The sequence below is a fragment of the Dermacentor silvarum genome, chromosome 2 (genome assembly GCF_013339745.2).
Source record: "Dermacentor silvarum isolate Dsil-2018 chromosome 2, BIME_Dsil_1.4, whole genome shotgun sequence".
Classification (NCBI taxonomy): domain Eukaryota; kingdom Metazoa; phylum Arthropoda; class Arachnida; order Ixodida; family Ixodidae; genus Dermacentor; species Dermacentor silvarum.
The window spans coordinates 230,935,683-230,957,008 of NC_051155.1; the positions used below are offsets into that span (position 1 = coordinate 230,935,683).

The window sequence follows — 21,326 nt, forward strand, 5'->3', positions numbered from 1 at the left end:
TTATAAGAAAATTTTATTATCCACAACTAGCCTACAATTTATTAAGCTTCTGCGGTCCTTTCCGCGAGCGCAGCGGCAGACTGCGGCAAGAGTTCACAGCGATGAATTGCAGACAGCGTCGCAGCTTAATTCTATTGGACCCTGGAACCAATCGTTTTCTTTGGGCGAGCAGTTAGGCAACAAGTGCGAGACTTGGGGCAAGCGGCATGCTTGCCACGTGATCCGATTTTGTCATGTCCTGCGTCTCGAGCTGTTCTGAGCGCTGTGGACACTGCGTTTATAGATTCAGCCACATCACGTGGATTCATTAAGATCGCTGACGATGACCACTTGCTTGCCGATGTTTCCTCCGTTCATCATGTTGATGAAAGCTTGCGGCGCGTTCTCGAGACCCCTCTCGACGGTCTGGCGCGCGATCAGCTTTCCTTCCTTGAGCCAGGCTTTCAAATGCGCGAGGCACTCGTCGAATTTGTCCTGGTACTGGAGCACCAGGAATCGGTCGCGGCTGATGTGCTTCTCCTTGACGATCTTCTGGATGTCCTCGGACAAGGGTGGTGGGTAATGCACGCTCTTGTTGTACACGGCGATTTGGCCGCACAGCACGATGTTCGAGTCGGCAGTCATGTGACGGATGACGGTGTCGCTGACGGGGCCGCCCACATTGTCGAAGTACACCTGCGAGTGTGCAAGGGTCTCCTGGTCAGCGAGTGCACGTATATAACAGTGTCAACCACACCTGTATAATAGACACAAGCACGCAAAGTCAACAGACAATGACAACAATGAAAACATAGGGGGAATTACTGGTTTATGTACGTTGGCTTTATGTGTTTATGACTTACGAAAGCTGTGGCCTTCGGTTCTCAGTTTTTTTTTTTTTGTTCATTACTTGTATAATAGAGTGGTCAAGAGGCACATTTGGTCGTCATCGCTTGCAAGAAAAGTACAAGGCAACGTGTCCACGCACGGAGAGTGCCCCCTCCCGCACACACACACACACACGCACACACAGAGAGAAGGTGTGCATAAAATCAAGAACATGTTTAGGATCTTGTTGAGAAACCGCCATCAATTACTTAGCCCCTGACATCCAACTAATTAATAAAAAGTAAAAATGCTGATCTTAAAGGCTATGCTTTCGCTAGTTGAAGAGGGCGCAAGCGATCTCGGGAGCCGGAAACACATTAAGGACGTCGGGTTTTGGACACCATCTATTGTCAAGATGCCAATTAAGCGATTTGCATCTTGAATTAAGACCGACAGAGTGATTAGAGGAGAAAAAAGGCAGAGAAAGACAGGAAGGATAGCGAGTGTAAGTACCGGCTGGCTACCCTGTGCTGGGGAAAGAGATAAAGGAAATAAAAGATGATAGAAGGAATAAAAAAAGATCACTGATGATTACGATACTCCCTAAAGTGAAAATTGAGCGCAGCTCTATACGTGTTTTCTTTTCGCGATAAATTGGCTGGTGCGGACAATCTGTCTCGTGTGGCACGTTGCAAACGGAGCGAAGTGTGGCGCAACTGCTTTGCTAACGGGAGACCGCGAGAAGCAGCGCGCGGGTGACGCGTGGGCGCGATTCACAGCAGCCGCCGCAGACAGACCTCCGCTCATGCAGCGATTTGTTTCCATCCCTCAATGTAAAAAGTAGCCCCAACCACTTCCCTCCTCCTCCGTTCCACTATCCCGCTCGGCGCGGCCAGCGCGATATCGACAGTGGCGCCGCTCATGTAGACCCTGCCGTAGCAGACGATGGCTAACGCGCTACCAAAGGAAATCCGCGGAAAACTCCGATCGCGCCCTGCGGAGCAGTTTTTGAGGCGCGATTTTGCTTCATCAGTCAGTAACTGGCCTTAATAATGCGATTTTGGAAGCAGCAACGCGACCATGCGAGACGGCGCATTACCAAGTGTGCAGCAAGCGTTTGCGCTCGCCGGATGGTAAACAAAAACGCATTTTGCCCTCGCCTTGTTGGTTGCGGCAACTGAAGGCACAGCAACACGCCATCACAACGAAGTTCTTGTCCCTAACACGTTTGATCCGTTTGTGCGTACAGCACTTTCGTCGCACAGGTCCGAGAATGGCGGTCGGAGCGCGCTGGAAAGAAAAAAATATACAAAAGCGCAACGCGTGCTTCCACGTGACACGGACTGGTCAATGAGGGAGCGGAGGTGGCTGGGGCGACAGGAGGCGGCGAGGAGGAAACGCCGGGGTGAGCGCGGTGGCGGCAAGATCTAAGAATGGCGCTACTTTTATAGAGAGGGGCTTTAGACGATCTATACTACACTGGCGCCATCTCGTAGCCATCGTAGCCGCAGTGCGCGTCTTGCGCGGCATTACGTTTTTCTTCTCACGCTTTCGCCATGACCTCCTCCGCTTTCCGCCTCACGCTCTCTTCGCTCTCGCCGCTTTTTTCAATCCCCGCTGCGCTCCGTGTTCAGTCTTTCAACCGCTGCGCTCGTTCGCTCGGTTACGCCGACACTCGCCGCAGGAACGGGCGCATAAAAGCTACGCTCTAAAAAAATAGCCAGGAAAAATGCACAAAATAACGCGATGCTAACGCGCTACAACTTTCAAAGTCGGTCGCGCAATTCACAAGGCCTTAAGAGCCTGAGCAAAGCATCTAAGGCCTTGAGTGCCGAAACCCGTATGGACCAGTACCCTATAGCTTTTTCCTCTGACAAGAGGGGATCGTCCAGTTTTTCGAGCACGGTCGCGAGCACTTTTCTTGCCACACTGTAAAGGGGACAGTCGCAGAGGAGGTGCTTGAACGACAGAGTGAGGCGTCTCCAGCAAGGTTAAATTTTACCTTTCCCGGCAAATAGAGAAAGCCCAAGAATTATGAAAAAATACCAAGTGACTGTGCACCCATGTGCACGAAATAACAGCGCCGGAAAACAGTCGCAGTGGAAAAGCAAGCTGTTTATCTCAGGCTCGCCGTTCAGGGCAACGCATTTACTTGATCTCGATACGCAATAATCGCCGGGACATAAGAGTTTCATACAATAATTACTAGGGGTAACTGTGGCACTAGTGTCTATGGGAGATACAAGCAGGGCAGTTCAGTCAGCACAGGTAGTACATGGATTTGCCTAAGCTTCGTCCTTCTGGCTTTAAATGGCTTCGTGTGTTTGCAATGTGATCGTTCTTAAGAAAGTACTGCGTTATAAATAATTAAATAAACAATATTAAGATTGTCCGATGGCAGGATTAGAACGCAGGAGCCCAGCACAGAATCCCGATATAAAAAGCATTACACCACGGACGCATAGACAAGCGGAACCACTGCAATTAGCAACGATTATGCGGGCTTGCAGTCTTATTACCTAGCTTCTGCGTTAAAAAAAAGCATAAAGTGCCTTGAAATTGAGTGAAATTTAGGGCAAACCAATACATAATAAAAGAAGCCACAAGAACGTCTGAATCCCAAAGCGCAATGATCAGACAAATCTATGTGCCACCCATCATTTAGTAATTGTAGGAAACTCTATGCAACGGGAGCTGTTCGTGTGACATGCAATGCACTCATGCGTGCGGTAATCAAAGGGGTCCTTGGCTGTAAATACGGAGGTTTAAAAAAAAATTGCTAGAGTGGAGCTGCCGTCCCTACAGTGAAGCCGGAACACCACTATCTTAACATAGGCACGAAAAAAAAAAAAGTTAGAAAATAGCAGGGAATGTACGAAGCGCTTTCTTTCCACTCCGTGCTATTTAGGATGGCTAATTTAGCCGTACTGATATCGTTCGACGTCCTTCTGTGACTGATTTTAGAAGGAAGCCTAAACGTCTTTTTAAATTTTACGGCACATCATGATATCAATATGCAGCCAAAGGTAACATTTAAGGGAAAGACTTCGAGCTTTTATTTTCAAATCAGCCTAGCATTTGCAATAACTGACCAAAGGGACGCGAGCTGTGAGCACATTTCAATTGTCACGGCCCTCTTTCAAAGAATAAGCATTGGCAAAATCTGGCTTCACCCGTGCTGGTAAGAAGCTGCGGGGGCTGCCATTCAAGAACTCTCTTTAAAAACCTCTTTGGGTGTAATCGCCGCTGCTCGGCCCAGAAACAGATGAACAGCTTGCTTCCGCACTGGGACAGTATAATGGTGCTGCTATTCCGTGAGCACACGCGCACAGTCACATGCTATTTTTCATATTTCTCGGGCTTTCGCTATTTGCCAGTAAAAGCAAACACGAAATGTGCATCATCATCACCATCATTCTATGTTTATGTCCGCTGCAGGACAAAGGCGTCTCCCAGTGATCTCCAATTACCTCTATTTGCGCTAGCAATGTGTATACCTTCCAGGAAACATTTCATTTTTACGTCTCGTACGATTCTCTGTAACCCCCTAATTGACATCATGACAATTAGAACAATTAAAAATTTAAGTAATTGCTTTTATTTACAAAATTAATATCAGCGATTAAAAAACTACTTGCAGTTTCTCAACACGAATCTATACAACATGCACTTTATCTTATCTGCGTAGAATAATCTTTTTTTTTTTTAACAAGGTGCATGATAGCTGGGTTACCTAATATACTTAATAGCTTTTTATGATGTTTCTTTCTGCAATACAAGTCAAGTTTTTCGCGCACCCTGTGTTCGTGTGTGTGTGTGCATGTGTTTGCAGGCATGGTTCAAATATATGGCTTTTAACAGTCTGCACTCGTGTCTGTCTGGTCATGTACCATTTCTTTCGTGCACTTTCCAGGAAGTAAGAAATTACAAGCATGCGTTTAAACTAACTTACACCTCCTATTAGGTGTTCGGACCGCCTGGACTCTACTACGAGCCAGTAGAAAACTAGAAAGAATTTTTTTTCTTTTAAGTTGTGCTGATAATTAAACGTTTTCAAATATGTGGTAAAAGTACTTTTCTATGTTTTGCACTGGAGATAAATTACGCTTCCAAATAGCATTCATTGATTCATTCACTCATTTATGTTTACATACTGCAGCCCTTTAACAGGGCTATCACAGTAGTGAATATATATCACAAATAAACAGAGTCAAAGTACATAAAAAAATGTACGAAAACAATGCAGTTCCAGGTACAATTAAAGGAGAACACCCTAAGATATTCAAACATTGTTGTAAGGGTTAATGACCAGATGTTGACAGGTATTATACGCCATATATTTCTATGGTCCGGGGAAAATATGCATTTAAAAAGGAGTGTATGTATATTTTGCCGGCAGTTCGTCCTCATTGGCTAGCCACGCTCACGTTACTAATGCCGGCAAAGTCGGATAATCCAGGCAAACAGAAGCCTCCAAAGAGTAGCTGAGATGATAATAAAGCTAACGGTGCAGGATTTCGTAGTGGGATCACCAGGGCACCGAAGGTGCAGCGGAGCAATGAAAACCGGGAGGTGTTTGCATAGAAAAGCAGCTGTCTGCCATAGCGGACAGCCGATCTTATACACCCCTGGAGCCCTCAACTCAAAGAGCGAGCTCCAGCTCTGGTGTCCCTGTTACCCCTGGATGGATGGATGGATGAGGCTGAACCCTTTAAATCAGGTGGTGGCATACGCCACCTAGCCATGACTATTAACATATTTTGTACTTTGTGGTGGGTGAAATTTCACCCCTGCCTTGATTTTATCCACCAATCAGATAACCTCTGTTTGGTTATTTCTACCCGCTTAAAGTCTATTTTGCCTTCACTGTCCCTAAACCCCAATGCTTTGAAAAAATCAGCCCCGTTGCTTTGCACTGTAGGGTTAAGCCCTTTACAGAAAAGTATGAGGTGTTCAGCCGTTTCCTCTTCTTCTCCACACGCACAGCACAACGTGTCTATACCTTGGTACTTGGCTCGGTACATCTTAGTCCGTAATACTCCCATCCTGGCTTCAAACAACAAAGAGCCCTCTGGCGTCATGGAGGCGCCACCAAAGCTGGAACCAGGGTGGTCAGTGGAACCTGTCTGCTGTCGCGGACAGACAATATGCGAGCACCCCGCGGCACGTTCGAGCCTCAGCGAGCCTGCACCTACGGGCCAGTCCAGGTTCCAGCTTTGGGGTCCTGGAGGCACCACCAAAGTATACTAAATAATGACACATACGTTGCTTACACTTAGTACTTGTGCAAATTCACTGTCCGAATCCGCACGCACAAGCCTAGGCAATTTCTGCGAACTGCCAACAAAATCGCACGAAATAAATTTTGCCAGCTTGCCAGCAGAATATTCACTCCCATGTTTTAAACAGTCAGTCCGAGAATGAAAGACAGATACGTTCAGTACGTGAATGTTTGTGGTGGATGAAAATTTAGCATGTGTTAAGTAGTTGTTCGGCAACGCGTATCGGTATGAGTTGAAGAGAGAGCGGAGAGGTTTCAGGGACTCAATGTTGTGTCATTTTGAAGCAGGAGTGAGACCAAGGTGAGCCCTGTCAGTGACGTTGAAAAGTTCCTATCGTAGCACCGGTAGATGAAGCAAAACAAATTTTACTTGATCGATTCTATGCTGTTTATGTCGGCAGTTATACGGATTGAAAACAGTGGAGCTATACTCAATGATTGGTCATACGATGGCTTTGTATGTTCGTAATTTTATCTTGCGTCCTGAACTAACGTGTCTCCCCACTAAAAGATACCGTCCCCTCCAATCGACCATGCGAAGAAAAGCAGCTCTGCGCACCTGAATGCCTTCGGGACAGGTCTCCGTCAGCCTCTTGTCCACGTCTTGGGTCTTGTAATTAATGGCCGCATCGAACTTCAGCGTTTTGGTCAGGAAGTCACACTTCTCATCCGAGCCGCATATGCCGACGACTCTCTTGCAGCCTTCTAGCTTTGCAATCTGGCCCGCCAGAGATCCGCAGGCGCCAGCGGCCGCGGACACAACACAAGTCTGGTTGGCAGACGGCTTGATGCCGCCTTTTTCGCGCAGCCCCAGCAACGCCGTGAGTCCCGTGAGACCTAGGCACGTAAGCACGACGGACACGTCGCCACCGAGTTCTTCGACATCCAATTTTTGGAGAGAATCGGCGGTCGTCTTGAAGTACAGCTGCCAAGGCCACGACATGGCTCTGCAGACAATATCGCCTTTCTCAAGCAGAGGGCTGTGGGACTGCTCGATGATGCCGACGCCGCCCAAACCTTCGACGCAGCGTCCAACGAGCCACGGCGTGAGGTAGTGCACGCCCGTATTCTCGTTCATGCGGCATCGCAAGGCAGGATCGATGGACAGGAACACGCTGCGAACCAGGACCTCCCCGTCAATGAACTCTCGCGGTGTAGCGCACTGTTCCGTGGCAAAATTGCCGAGCTGCGGATCGCCGTCAACACCAGGTCGAGACTTGAGCACAACGCGTCGGTTTACCAAACCTGTAAACGAAGATGGGCGCTCACAAGTCGTAGATGTTGGAGATACACAACGAGTTTCCATGTCTAAAGCAAGTCTAAAATTTGATGCGCTGAAAGAGAACGTTCAAGCCGCAACATCAGAACGTTGACCTGGGCGCTGCCATGTTTACGTCGCGAGCTGTCACTGGATTCGGGCTGCCAATCAAGACCTAATTTTAGTACTTTCGATTCCCATCAAATTGTAATCAAAATAAAATTTGATTTAAAATAGAGTAGTGGTTTATACAATGAAAGTATAAAATTTCAGTTTCATTTTATAAAAGTTGTGTTATTATTCGAAGAATATCAAATCTATCCAATCCAAGCCTTAGCTTGTTTGGTCTAGCGATTGCGCATGGTGCATGCTTTCTTGCTAAAGTGTGGTGTTTTCGCCGAATATCGCATTTTATAAGTTCGTAATGTATATTCCGTGCTGTGGTAACCAGACAGTGGGCTAAACAGAGGTGTATAAGCGGTTGTAGGTGCACTGTGTAACGTGCCAACTACAGTCAAGATGGGAAAACTTAACCTTACTTTGCTTAGGTACATGTCGTCTGACGACTTCAGAGTCTTGACTGCGGTAAGAACGTAGTGTGTATTTTCTTTAGTAAGTGATCAATTACCTAATATGATACTGCGTTGAAAAAAAAAAGGAAATACTGATGAAACAGAAACCTAGTCTTCACACATATTAGTTGTAGCTACGTACACCGTGCCGCGTACACTGCTCGAAAGTTCCGACCATCTTTGGTGAAGTTTGGTTTTCATTTACAGGTTGAAATGGGAATGAAAAACCACGAACTTGTGCCTGGGGCACTTGTCGCCACCATTGCCAACCTAAAACATGGAGGATGTCACAAACACCTCCGAGAGCTGTGCAAACAAAAACTTCTTTCCTACGAACGTGGCAAGAGATGTAAGCAACGTATTTGTCACTAGACCAGTTGCCTGAAGCTAGAGGTACCTGGCCCATTTTACCCTGTACATTTGTTTACTAACGTTTTGTTTCCTCGGACAGACGATGGTTACCGGTTGACAAACATGGGGTACGATTACCTTGCGCTCAAGACTCTCTGTTCACAGGGTTTGGTGAATTCCGTCGGCAACCAAATTGGTGTAGGGAAAGAATCAGGTACGTGTTTCTTTCTTGTTACGCTGCATTTTGTGTGATTCGAATCACTCGTAGCAGAATATTACCACTGTTTTTTTAAAAAAAACATTACATATGGCATACGTACAAGTAATTCTGGTCGATCAAAAAAATATATATTTTTTCCTGCAACTCCTGTACCTGGCAGGCAATGCATTAAACTTATCAAAAAGAAGTCAGTTGTGAACAGTTTTTTAAAGATTTTGTCACACAACACTGGCTTCATTACTGTGGCATACTCAGTTATTGATGCCTTCTTACTGTCTCCTTTTTATCAGATATTTAACACAGAGGTAATGACACAGCACTTAAGATGTTGCCACTCAATGATAAAGTGTTTCGCTTTGCACTACCAAATGCGGGTTCTTTGTTTACAAGAGTACTTGGGTTATTTTGCAGTGTCATGATGCATTCAATTGTTAATTGTTCTGTATAGATATATATGTGGCAGCAAATGAAGAAGGAAGGGACCTGGTGCTCAAGATAAGCCGGCAAGTCATTTTGCTTATCCTTCAGTGAATCACAGACTAGATCTTGCAGCCACATGAATTGGGAAGTTTAACCAGTTGTATTCAAACTAAGAAAAGCACTTAGAACGTCAGTGTAGAGATTTAAAGTGTATTGGTAGGTACTTATGCACATCATGAAGCGGCACTTAGATCAGGTTAAAGGCTAGCTGCAATGGAAAAACCAGAAGGCAGACATAAAAAGAGACATTTGTTGAATTTACATAATACAAACTATTGCTTTATGCTCTTTCAGGTGCTGTTCACTATTCTTAGTATGCATGTGTGGTTAAAGACGGCGCACCACCACAGTATTCATTATCATCTGCATCATTTTTCAAGATGAGCTGTTGTTGCGGCCCCTAGCCAGTGTCCTTAACATAATTACGAAACTGCTAATGCACTTCAAGGACATTGGGATCCTGCTGCTTTCTGCAGCTTCGTTGCTACTTAAAATGCCAGCTCAGCCTGGGAGATTAATAATTTGAAGTGTATATAGATTCACATTCATATAGGCGCATTGAATGGCCCGAGGTGGTCAAAATTAGCCTGGACCCTTCTGTTATGGTGTCCTCATAGCCCACTGTGCAGCTTAATCTTTGTAAAGCTTTCTGAAACTAAGCAGCCTGAATTTTTCTCTTGCAAAGGTGGTCATATAGACTTCTGGAAGTGCTTGCTAAACCAACCTTCAAGGCCACCACATTGCACCGTAAATCACATGAGAATCCTTACAAACTATATCTCTCTTTCCCTGTTTGAGTCGCTGTCAGCGATTCACCACTATGCTTGTCGTTTTCCCTAGAAGTACAGCATTAACAGGGGGGGGGTCCAAATTATGGTTGCATGGGACAGTCCACTCTCATTTAATGATTGTGACCAACCCGAGACACTCGGAACACAAACCTGTTCAGCTGCAGGGGTAACCAAGGCGTTGGTTACCCCAAGTATCATTGTGAAACTCATTAAATCTTTTGGTACATCACAAAAGTTAAAAGTTCAGCTTTGATCTTCTCAAAAACCTTCTGTTGAACCCCTGCAGCTCTGCCTGCATCCTTTCTTGTCTCCCGAACTTTAGCGTGGGAATGTTTTCTTTCTTTCTGTCTTTATGGACTCACTGTACAATTCTATGCAGGTTGGGGCGAGTATGCTTCCGCAAACTGAAAGAAAAGAGAGACTACCACAAACATCGTAACAAGGCCTCTTGGCTCTACCTGTCAAGATTGGCCGCTGTAAAGGAGTTTGCATTCATGAAGGTATGCATATACTTTTTCATCTTTTGTTGCGTCGTGGACATCATTTCATTTTTTTTATCCGTCATTTTAATATTTGCGTCATTTAAATGATAACTTACCTGTTACAACTACACAATTTCTAGTGAAGTGTGCATAGCTTGAAATAAGTGCATATATTTTGCTGTGGTGTTCTTTCAGGCTCTTCATGACAGAGGGTTTCCTGTACCTGAGCCGGTGGGCTTCAACCGTCACTGCATCCTTATGGAGCTCATCAATGGGCACCCATTGTAAGTGCTATACTGAATTACACAGACGGAAATCAGCAAAAATGTTGATGCCATACATTGCCAATTGACCTGCAATGCTTTGCTTTTAAATTATTTTGAACAGGAAGCAAGCCTAGCCTGTCCAAAATTACTAATAATGGTACTATTAGTCTCACTTTTGAATACAAATAGAATTTTCTACATGACAGAACTTGACATACAACATTTCTTAATATCTTGATGAGTGTATGAGATTAGTAGGATTGTTTGAGCTTTCATTACTTCAGTCCTATAAGTCTTCTGGCTATTTGCTGACCATTTAATTTGTCCATTGGTAAGTAACTCAGCCAGTAAAGTGAAAATTGGCTCCGGTTGGTACATGTTGCATGAAGAATGAATAACAGCTGGAGACACAGAACATAAGAAAGAGATGGACTGATCGCTTCCTCTGTCTGCTGTTTATGTCCTGTGCCTTGCGCTGTTACTTGTTTTTTTTTTATGTAACTAGTCCAAAAATACTTTACTATTCCTGCAACCTCAAAGGGAATGTTTGCTTGCGGCCTGTAGGAAACAATCACTACACTACTGTACAGTAATTAATTTCTTTGGTATTGAAACTTGAGTGATGCAGCTACGAATAAGCCTGGAAATTTTTAATCTTGATTTATCTAAAGTTTTCTTTCATTTGTGTATGCCGCATGTTATAACATGTAATCTAATGTGTATGTAGCATTGTGGAGTTATGCTTAGTTGCTTCTCTTAAATATTAATAGTTGTAACTTTCAGTCCTTTGTTAGTATGTAACCAGTCAAACTTCCAATGTCATACCTTCTTGTTGTGCTATATACAAACCAAAAAGACGGATGGACGGCTACAGAACAGAAAACATTGGCAAATGAATGGTGCGCGAACTTACCACTGGTTTATTAGTGTCAGGTCAAATATTTATAAAGCATAAAAATCGCCTTGAAATACAGGTGTAAAATCAAAAGACAACAAAACACAAAGAAAGGCATACCTAAATGAAAAGTGTTGGTGCTCGTGCAAGCCAATCCAACATATTACAAGGTTTTCATGGCACATCTTGCTCAAAATAAATTTCAGCTTTAGTTAGCTGTACAGATAGCATGCTGACACCTTCCTGTGATAATAGACAGTGCTTCTTTATTCTCCCTTATAGTAGTACTATAACAGTCATTAACAGTATTATACCAATCAATACTGGAAAACATTGTTTGTCACGAATGCGTGACAACTGTCGCTTGAGCCAGAAAATATTTTTCCAGGCCATAGGCTTCATTTATTTGGTATGTCGCAAACTCACGACAACCGGTGCTAAAGGGTTATAATAATTATAAAAACAGTTCAAGCTGTTCAGTCAGTAATGGTCTTTTGAAAACAAACATTGTGTTTTCCTACTAGTAGGCTATGTGATAGGACAGACACACAACCTAATGTTGAGTAGCTTTGCGCATGTGACCAAGTGCTGTTTTCCAGAGTCTCAAAAAGTGAGAAAGAGAACAGCAGTTTCAATTTTAAGTGTGGAGGTTGAGAACTGAAACTAGTACTAGTACTGACTCGAAAGAAGTACGAAAGCAGCATGTAGAGAAACGTTTTTGATTGTGCGGGGCGCTATACCTGACCCGTGTTTTAGTGCACTATCTTGCTTTATAGCTGATGTGATGCATAGTTACCTTGACCTACAACTTATCTGGAGGTATACATGCTCATAAATTGTGGCAACATGCTTATCCCGAAATACTTTGTTTAAATAAACTAAACTGTCAACCTCTCAATCGCAGGTGCCATGTTCATGACTTGGAAGATCCAGCCCAGCTGTATGACCAGCTCATGGATTTACTCATTAAGCTTGGCAACTGTGGCCTCATACATGGAGACTTTAATGAATTCAACTTGATGCTTAATGCTGAAGACAAGCCCACGCTGATTGATTTTCCACAGATGATGTCCACATCCCATCCCAATGCTGAGTGGTATGGTTATATTTACTTGCTACATTTCATGGATGTTGAGACTGTGGTGCATAGCCAGTGCAAACATATTGTTCACTTCTGTAGCGACGGCATGCTTCCTACTCTTGTCAGGGACTGTGATTGTCTCAACCTATGAAAGAAGAGCATTTTTTTTTTTAGTTTGTCTAGCAACACTGCCTCCACAGCCTTGCCGCATGCACAGGGAAAATAATAGCAGGCATTGTCAACGTATTTGGTGATTTAGTCTGATGATGGCAGACTTTTCACATACAGAGCAAACAACCTGCAAGGTTAGTAATTCTGCTCATTGGCCAACTCTGAATGGAAAAATATTTTGTGAGCTACATACTGGTTCTTTATTCACAGTGACGAGCTTGTCATGAACTGGGAAACTGCATGTAGTTCTGAGATGTCAGTCATACCATCAAGGCTTGATCAATGGCTGCAAAGACTGATTTTTCCCATTGTGTCAGTCTAATTCACAGTAGATATCTCTTCCACAATAATTAGAGATATTGTGACAGTTGGGAATAAATACAGACGTTTTTTTTATAAAGAAGGTGCCTAATGTTCTGGTGTACTGTTAATGACGTGGCCATGTTAATGTATTTATCGGCACAAAGACTATCTGGGACACATACAGTAGTGGTCGAATAAAAACGACCAAACTTAAGTTTATTTCTGAACAACTCTTAGTTCGAGCTGCCGCTGTCTGAGTCCAGTGCGGTCCTTGTCATGGTGCTGAGTACATATGCCTGAACTTGTTGACTTGTTTTATGCGAGCTACTAGCAGGGGCCATAATCTAGGGTGTAGTTTCCATGGTCTAGGATATAGGTCCACCTCTCAGAGGAGTTGAAAAGGGAGGGCTGAAAATTCGAACAAGTGAAGTAAATATTCCAAGTTAATATGAAGTATGTCGGGATGTTCGCCACATACTTGACACACTGATTAGCCCGGTCTGTTTTCAATGTGACATTGGATTGCGTATGTTTTTGTGCCAGGCAGATTAGCACAGCATCCTCTCGTGTGTGTGTGCGTGCGTGCGCGAACGAGCTAGGGCATTGGCTTGTTCATTGCCTTCTATAGCGATCGAAATGAGGCCCTATAGCCCATGGTTCGTGTTGTGGGCTAGGCTGACAGGTAGACAACCGTCCAGGATAGAAAGCAAGAAAGAACTGGTTTTTTATTCTCCCGAGTGCGTGCCTCGAGGAGCCCGAGCATGGCGCAGGAGCGTGGCCAAGTGCACTGGCACGAATGGGTGCGAGTGGCCAGTCCACAAATCGCATATGATGGTGCCCTAGGAGAAGGACAGCGGCATCTCACAGCGCAAGCGACATAGACATAGAGCGTAGCTCAGCCAGCTCGCTGTCACACTGTTGCGCTGCCGCGATCTCCTCGAAGTCTAACTTACTTGTCAAAATGGCGTCAATACATGAAAAGGCATCTGCGGCAGCGTTGACGGAACCTGCAATGTAACGCAGGTCAACCATGTTCTCAAAGATAAAATTCAGGTGGTGAATCTCTCTCAAAGTGTACGTCATGTGGTTTCCATGAAAACCATATGTGAGGGGCTTATGGTTCGTTAAGATGTGAAAAATTGTGCCCTCTAGGATATGTTGGAAGTGTTGCACGGCCAGATGAACAGCAAGAAGATCACGGCCGAATGTGCTGTAGCATGTCTCCAGGGGTTTCATCTTTTGCGAAAAAAACCCGAGTGGACACGATGAGCCGCGTCGATACTGCTGGATATCAGCACCCACCGCATTAGAGGAAGCATCCGTGACGAGACATGTCGGCGCATGAGGTAGAGGATGTATGAGGAGTGCTGCGTCAGCCAGAGTGTTCTTGGCAGCTGTGAATGCCTCGGCGGCGGCAGGTGTCCTCCCAAGTGAGGTAGTAGGAGACAGTGCACACTTGAGAAGGTCATTAAGGGGAAGAATGGTCTGCGCAATCTTGTGCAGAAAATGACAGTGGAAGTTCAAAAGGCCAAAAAACTCTTGCAGCTTTTGTATAGATGTGAAGGGGAATACTTGCAGAGCCTTTACATATTTTTTGTCCAATGGTTGGGTGCCCTCGGGTGGCCAAGGAATTAGATGTTATCCACGGTGACAATGCGTTTGTCTGGGTTAATGACGAGACCATGTTCCTGATGCCGTTCCTGACGCCGTGCAAATATTGTGTGCAGATGGGAAACATGCTGTTCAGGAGATAAACTTTCAACCAGTAGCTCGTTGTTATAGGCATACACAAAATCAAGTCCACGAGTAACCTCGTTGAAAAATCAATGAAACGTCTGTGCGGCGTTTCTGAGCCCGAACGGCATGTGCACGTACTCAAAGAGGCCAAACAGTGTGACAATGGCATTCTTCGGAATATGAGCAGGCTCTGCTGGGATCTGATGGTAGGCCTTAACCAAATCTGTTTTGTTGAAGGTGGTCATGCCAGCAAGAGAGGCCGTGAAGTCATGTATGTGGGGTACTGGATAGCGATCGGGGGCGGGGCAGGTATTGAGAAGGCGGTAGTTGTGGTGCGGACACCAGTCGCCAGGGTCGCGCTTGGGAACCACTTGGAGAGCAGATAACCAGCTGTTCAAGGATGGCCAAATTATCACTAACTGAAGCATGTGGTCAAACTCTCTACATGCGATGGCAAGTCGGTCACCAGCAAGTCGCCTTGGTCAGCAAAAAACAGGAGGCCCCATGGTAGTGACCAGGCCCGTAGCCAGGAATTTTTTCAGGGGGGTGGGGGGGCCTAGCCCCCCCCCCCCCCCTTTCCGGCTACGGACCTGGTAGTGACGATGTGATATGTCACAGTGTGGCGAACTGGTAGCGCCAGGTTATATGGCCGGGTGCTGGCAGGGAAATCGGCGAGAATCAAGGCGAAAGTAAGGCGAAGGCACATGTGGGGCTGTCCGTGTGGTGGAAGTGACTGGTGCAAGAGGTCCTTGAGCAGACACATGTGTCGTAGTGTCTCCGAGGTAACTGGCATATTCTACTATATGGTCAGCGAGCTCCGCAAGCTTTTCTAGTGGAAAATCAGGCACTGTGGCTAGCGACTTTGGGTGAGAGGGCAGAGAGCACAAGCGGGTACTTTGTTTTTTGAGTGGGGATGCATCGAAGTTCGAAAGCAGCTTCAACCTGAGTAAACCACATGGCAAGGTTATGCGGCGGCCAGAGTTGTGCTAGTTCCGCCGAGACACTTTCCAAGGCTACAGCTGTTGTCTTGCTTGTTGCTGGGGGCACGATACCTGTGCCAGTGGCAACCACGTCACCTACCATGCCACTGCCTGACAATGCCTTTGGTGTGGCATCGATGCCCAGAGGTTGTGTGTTCGGATCACATCCAGGGCACCACACTATAGGGATCGAAACGAGGCCCTATAACCCATGGGATGTGTCATGGGCTACGCCGACAGGTAGACGACCGTCCAGAATAGAAAGCCAGAAAGAACTGATTTCTTATTCTACCGAGTATGGCGCAGGAGAGTGGCCATGTAGGGCTGCAACCAACGAAGGTGAAGGAGCTGCCATCCACTCTATTCACTAGTGACTAAGCACCCATTCCAGAACAACCTGTAATGTAGGGTGTTTGTGGTATATTTAGTAAGTGTACTGCAGATATGATTGGGCAGTGTGTTTTTCTTAAAGGCTTGTAATGCTCACTGCAAGAGCCATGTTGAAGAACCATGCCTTTGGCACACCTTGACACACCAGGTACTTTATTAGTCATTTGGCATCATCCTCATATGTAGTAATATTTGGTTTCTTAAACCTTGCTTTTATATGGTGCAACCAATTGCTACACTACCTGACTGTATGCTTCTGTTCAGTGTACTTGTTAATGCATTTGGGATTTTGTTTTGGGTAATGTTTATAGTTGTGCATTTGTTAATGTTTCTGCTGCGTGATTTTCTTGCTCTTTTAGGTACTTTGATAGGGATGTCAACTGCGTGAGGGAGTTCTTCAAGAAGCGTTTTGGCTATGAAAGTGAACTTTTTCCCAAGTTCAGCGATATAGAGTGAGTAGTCATGTCAAAGCTTAGACTCTTTAGTTTCTGCTTGTATGTGCTGTGTCTGAATTCTCTTATCAGAAGAATTTTATGGTACAATCAAGCGCCTCTACAACGAAGTGCTTTGGACCACTGAAGTTCTTCATTGTATAGATCACTTAATTTTAAACATAGCGAACTCTATCGCTCTCAATTAGAGAAGGCCAAGCATGTTCAACAGTAGAAGACGTTTACAGTAGGACCTCATTGATACGATCCCGTTTCGTATGATTTCCTGTTGTCAGTGTTTGCGATAGAGAATGCAATGCAAAAAATGACCCAATACACTTCTTTTTTACCGGTCAATACGTTCCCGAAAAACACAATCTTTCGGCACCAGTGTTCAGTATATCGCCAGATTGCAATCTTATGATACGTTTTTCGATTGCTGGACGCTGTGTAAACAAGCAAAGATGCAAGGCACATGCGATCAAGAGCAGTATGTGCCTGCAAGCAGCTTCCCCGCAGCACTCACCCACCCGTGTCACGTGAGAATGCTGCCACGCACTCTGTTTTCTATTCCGATACCAGCAAATCACCTTGCGGGTCATTGCATGTTGCCATTCACAGCTATTGCCACCAACCCATTGCGATAAGCATGTTCACCTATCTGTTTCACAGCGTGTGTGGCATAGTGCCATTGGAAGCATACTGCATGCTTTTAATAGGCAATAACCCAAACGCACCGTGGTTGCTTGCTGCAGGAGGCACGAAGTGAGCATCATGTATCACTCTGGTGGCATCATATTCCGGCATCACATACAAGCTCGATTTCATTTCGGTTACCCAGTGCTGTCCTAAAACACTACACAGTAGGAAAACGACAGTGTGCATCTTGGGTCACTTGGGCGCCACGAGATTGATGTGCATTGGTTCCGTCTCATGCCGCAACGATTCTTGCCAAGTGGGCATGTCAAAGCTTCAAAGAAGCTGCTGACCCAGGCTGCATTCGAGGAGCGTGAACGTAAGCTTGCGGAAGCAAAAGTGACGAGCATCTCAGGTCACTTGAGCCCTGCCAGATTGGCATGCATTGGCATCTCATGTTGCAATAATTCATGCAATCCTTCGCATTACATGAATGCCAACTACCTTCGAGTTTGGCTAAATTTTACATTTTCGCGGTGTGCACCTTTTTTTCTTGCCTTTTTTACCAAAACGTATCAATGAGATTCTACTGTATTTAACATGAATTCAAAGATACCTAGTGAAAGAAGACACAGTTCCTTTTGCACACTTCAGCCAACGAAGTGTACAACATTGGCAGACTTTATGGCATCGAGGTTCATGGCAGTGCTCCGCAGCGAAATGTAGGAGTGGTGCAAGGCACAGCTGTAGTGCGTTGAACACCATTATCACCTCCCTAGCCGCCAAAAATATCATCCACGGGCCCCTCAAACTTCTGCCTTTGTTAAGCTTCACATCCTTCCCGCTCTTGATGGCTTCGATGTCGCCGATTCACAGTTCCGAGCAGATCATCACAATAATAGGGAGAATAGGGGCTACCATAGTGGCTACATTGAGTTCAGACTCTCTCACTCGGTCCTTGTTGTGTCGATCGGTGCTCCATCTGTGCACTGCAGCTCAGTGTTGACTACGGTGGGCAGTGGCAGGGTTGCTTATGACTTGGTTGTAAACTCACTAATCAGCCATCGGGGATGCCTAAATGCCTTCGATGTAAAGGCTAATTTATTGTAGCAGTATTGGCTGTAGTGCATATGAAAGGAATTTTTCTAGGACATGTGGAATCTTTTGTTATACACATCAGTTTGTTGTAGAGGCGTTTGACTGTGTCTCTTTGTCATTAGATAAACCTTTAGTATGAAGAAAGGCCTCAGTAATGGATTTCTGAAGTCAGGACTCATAGATACGTTTTTCTGATTGCTTTATTATTTTTAGAAGGAAAACCTTGTAGAACATTTACTGTAAACCAGTGCTTCTTGGTGTATGGTCTACGGTCCTCCAGGGTTCCTTTCTGATTGTTCATAGGTTTCAAGTTATGTGTATTGTATAAAAAATTAAAAATCTGAACTTTGCAGCCGCACAAAGAGCACAACATCTTTAGGTGTTGCATCATCAAGTTGAAATGTTTTTATGCATAGTTCTTGTATAAAAAAAAAAGTACTCGTGGGATTTTAAGTGACCTATGAGTGATCTGAGGGACCCTTAATGGCTGAATGTTTGAAAACTACTTATACTTTAAAGCTTCATAGCTCAAGGACCAGTAGATACAGCAATATTCTGCCATGCAGATGTCTGTTGAGGACATACTTGCAAATGGTTATGAATGGAAGCACCTCGTAGTTTCATTAGCTATATTACTAGTAGCGTGAAAGTAGATTGTTCCTACTGGAAGTACCAATAACTTTAAATTTCACTTTGCAGGAGAGATGACACCCTTGACCTTGAGACAGCTGCCAGTGGCTTTTCGAAAGAGGTTAAGGAAGAACTGGAGGAGGTATGTTATTTGAAATCCATCATATTTTTTACAGTGCTGAGAAAGTAAGGCACTGTGTATCATTTTTTTTTTTTTTTTCAATTTTCTGAAATGGTTTCTACCGCACATAGTAATTGGTTTTGTGCAAGTTACGGTTACTCTTCTCTCCTTCAAGTCTCATGTCAGCTGCCCTATGTAGTTACTTTGCTTGCATATTCACCGCCTAAGCTTTTACCACCTTATACTTGCAGTAATGACCAAAATCCTGTGCATAAAGTTGTACGCTTAAGGTTTCAAGAGTTGGCAATTGACAGTTCAGCATTGTGTGGTTTACTCTCAACGCTGCTTATCTCTTTCTCGAATTTATTCATTTATCTCAGGATATTTCTTGCCCCATTTCTATCGTCTCCTCGTACTAGAGCTGGCCAAATCTGCACATTCAGAAAGCCACAAAGTTGGCCATTTTGTTGGAATAGCCAACCTTATAACAGCACTGCTAATTTAATATTACTTGGCGAGCTCGTTTTAGCATCTAATTATCATTGTGTAGTGGTGTAGTGGATCCTAGCCTTGTGGTTCTTATTTATTCACTGTTTATCTGTGTTGTTATTATTTACTCTCCTCTAGTTCAGTAAAGACTGCTATAATTATTTTGAGTACTGGATAAAAGTGAGAAATTACTGCCTGACCCTGTAGCCATTTCAGTTGTATATGAACTAGTGAAGAGCCATATGTGGCTCATGTACCATGATTTGGTTACTCGTTTTATAAACAGTCTGTTGCCTTTTGTAGACGTTGGACAGGATTTATGGCGCATGCAAGGCCATACACAAGTACGTAAGACTGAGGGCTCACTATAGCACCAATTGCAGTTTGAACGACCTATCTCAGCGATAGAAAGTTTAAAAACAACTATAACCCCATTTGCATTACTTTTCATACAGCCTTTGTATAACTAAAGATTATTGATGAAGCTTTATTCAAATGCAAGGGTCAAGCTACAAGTTAGAATTTGTATCCTCTCACCTTTGTTGATCCCGCTTTACTGTAATTACTCTGGTGAAATTTTACCTCTACATTCAGTGTTATTGCTAATACTCTTTATTCAAGTGTCATTGTTGTGGAGGTTTTATAGCTCCATCTTGCTAATAGGCTGTGCAACAGATGAAAGAAGATTCCGAAGAGGATTCTGGTGAGGACGAGAAGGAATCTTTGAATGACGTGCATGATTCACATCAGCCCAGCTCGTCTCACAAAGACCAGCACACGGCCAAGGCAACACAGAAGACCACGAGTTGCATGATGGAACGTTTTATTACTGACACTCAACTGCAATCCAAAGAAAGAGAAAACATCCAAAATCAGCAAGATAGCAGCGAGACCATTCTTGAGGATTGCCAAGACACATCCCTTACCACAGAAGCAAAAGAAACAGAAAGAAACGCCTGCCGTAGAGATGCCAGCAACAGTGTTGAGCCAGTGCAGCTATCTGATGCCAGCATTTCCTCACTTTCACTGAGAGATTCACAGGAGAAAGAAGCGGACAGTGAAGACAAGGACACAGTCCCGGAATTGATCCCGCAGGATGGAAGTGACGAACAACCTGTAGCAACGCACACAAGGAGTGAAGACAGCAGAAGCGTCAGGACCTATTACAGCATGACAAGCTGTACCACAATTGCGCCTGAAGAAATCAAGGCACGTGTAAAGAAGCAGCTGACCAGCAAGGAGCGTGCACGGAGCAAGAAAGTTGTTGTCAAGGGCGAAGCCAGCGCCGTGACTCGACAGAGGCGCGATAACAGGGACACTATGAAACAGGACCTCCATATCTGGGGGTGAAGCTGCAATGTGGGGCTCAACCCCATAATAAACATGTTGCTATGCTCACAGTGCTTATTGTTTAAAGCGACGTGGTATGCATTTCACACTTTTTGGTGCAGTGATGCGGTACTGCAGTCGGGATCTGGAATGCTATGCTGAAATACCAGAGGAAAATGTATATTTTTCATCGAACATGCAAAATGCGTAGAGAATAAGAATATTCAATGAAGAGAAAAAATATGTTGTGGAAACGTTTCCAGCAATAAGGGGGCAACACCAGGCAGAACACTAGCAGCAAGCTTCACCTCAAGCCACCTATGGACAGCTCTCCTTATATGGGAACCGTGGGTGTACATTTAATTTGCTTTACATCAAGTGTGCGAGACCATTGCAGCCGGAGATCTTGCATGAGTTTGTGGCCTCTCATCGTGCTTTGAAAAAAGAGAGAGTCACATGCCAAACTTCTTTCTCGTCCTATATTCCTGCTCTGAACCAACAAATGACGCTTGCTGCCTGTCATTCAG

At 44.7% G+C, this 21,326-nt stretch overlaps 2 protein-coding genes across 2 annotated transcripts; one reads left to right on the forward strand and one right to left on the reverse strand.

The window, feature by feature from the left end:
• Nucleotides 1-4: 4 nt before the first annotated feature.
• Nucleotides 5-7,500, reverse strand: LOC119442852 (prostaglandin reductase 2). The gene is made up of 2 exons (XM_037707898.2): nucleotides 6,648-7,500; nucleotides 5-675 (listed from the first exon to the last, which is right to left on the reverse strand). Exons 1-2 carry the CDS (start codon nucleotides 7,392-7,394, stop codon nucleotides 295-297), a joined length of 1,128 nt encoding a protein of 375 aa, XP_037563826.1. The 5' UTR covers nucleotides 7,395-7,500; the 3' UTR covers nucleotides 5-294.
• A 183-nt stretch (nucleotides 7,501-7,683) lies between these two features.
• On the forward strand, nucleotides 7,684-20,868 carry LOC119442853 (uncharacterized). The gene is made up of 10 exons (XM_037707899.2): nucleotides 7,684-7,931; nucleotides 8,126-8,267; nucleotides 8,370-8,483; nucleotides 8,938-8,992; nucleotides 10,140-10,260; nucleotides 10,438-10,526; nucleotides 12,308-12,499; nucleotides 16,425-16,517; nucleotides 18,930-19,002; nucleotides 20,134-20,868. The coding sequence occupies exons 1-10, from the start codon at nucleotides 7,866-7,868 to the stop codon at nucleotides 20,818-20,820; spliced, it is 1,632 nt and encodes a 543-aa protein (XP_037563827.1). The 5' UTR covers nucleotides 7,684-7,865; the 3' UTR covers nucleotides 20,821-20,868.
• The last annotated feature ends 458 nt before the right edge of the window (nucleotides 20,869-21,326 follow it).

What these genes read in the sequence shown, in the direction of transcription:
- LOC119442852 (XM_037707898.2), bottom strand. Translation starts at nt 7,394, where the DNA reads ATGGAAACTCGTTGTGTATCTCCAACATCTACGACTTGTGAGCGCCCA. An exon ending in CCTGTCCCGAAGGCATTCAG is followed by an intron (nt 676 to 6,647) that starts GTGCGCAGAGCT and finishes GCACACTCGCAG; the next exon opens with GTGTACTTCGACAATGTGGG.
- LOC119442853 (XM_037707899.2), top strand. Translation starts at nt 7,866, where the DNA reads ATGGGAAAACTTAACCTTACTTTGCTTAGGTACATGTCGTCTGACGAC. An exon ending in CTACGAACGTGGCAAGAGAT is followed by an intron (nt 8,268 to 8,369) that starts GTAAGCAACGTA and finishes TTCCTCGGACAG; the next exon opens with ACGATGGTTACCGGTTGACA. An exon ending in AGGAGTTTGCATTCATGAAG is followed by an intron (nt 10,261 to 10,437) that starts GTATGCATATAC and finishes GTGTTCTTTCAG; the next exon opens with GCTCTTCATGACAGAGGGTT.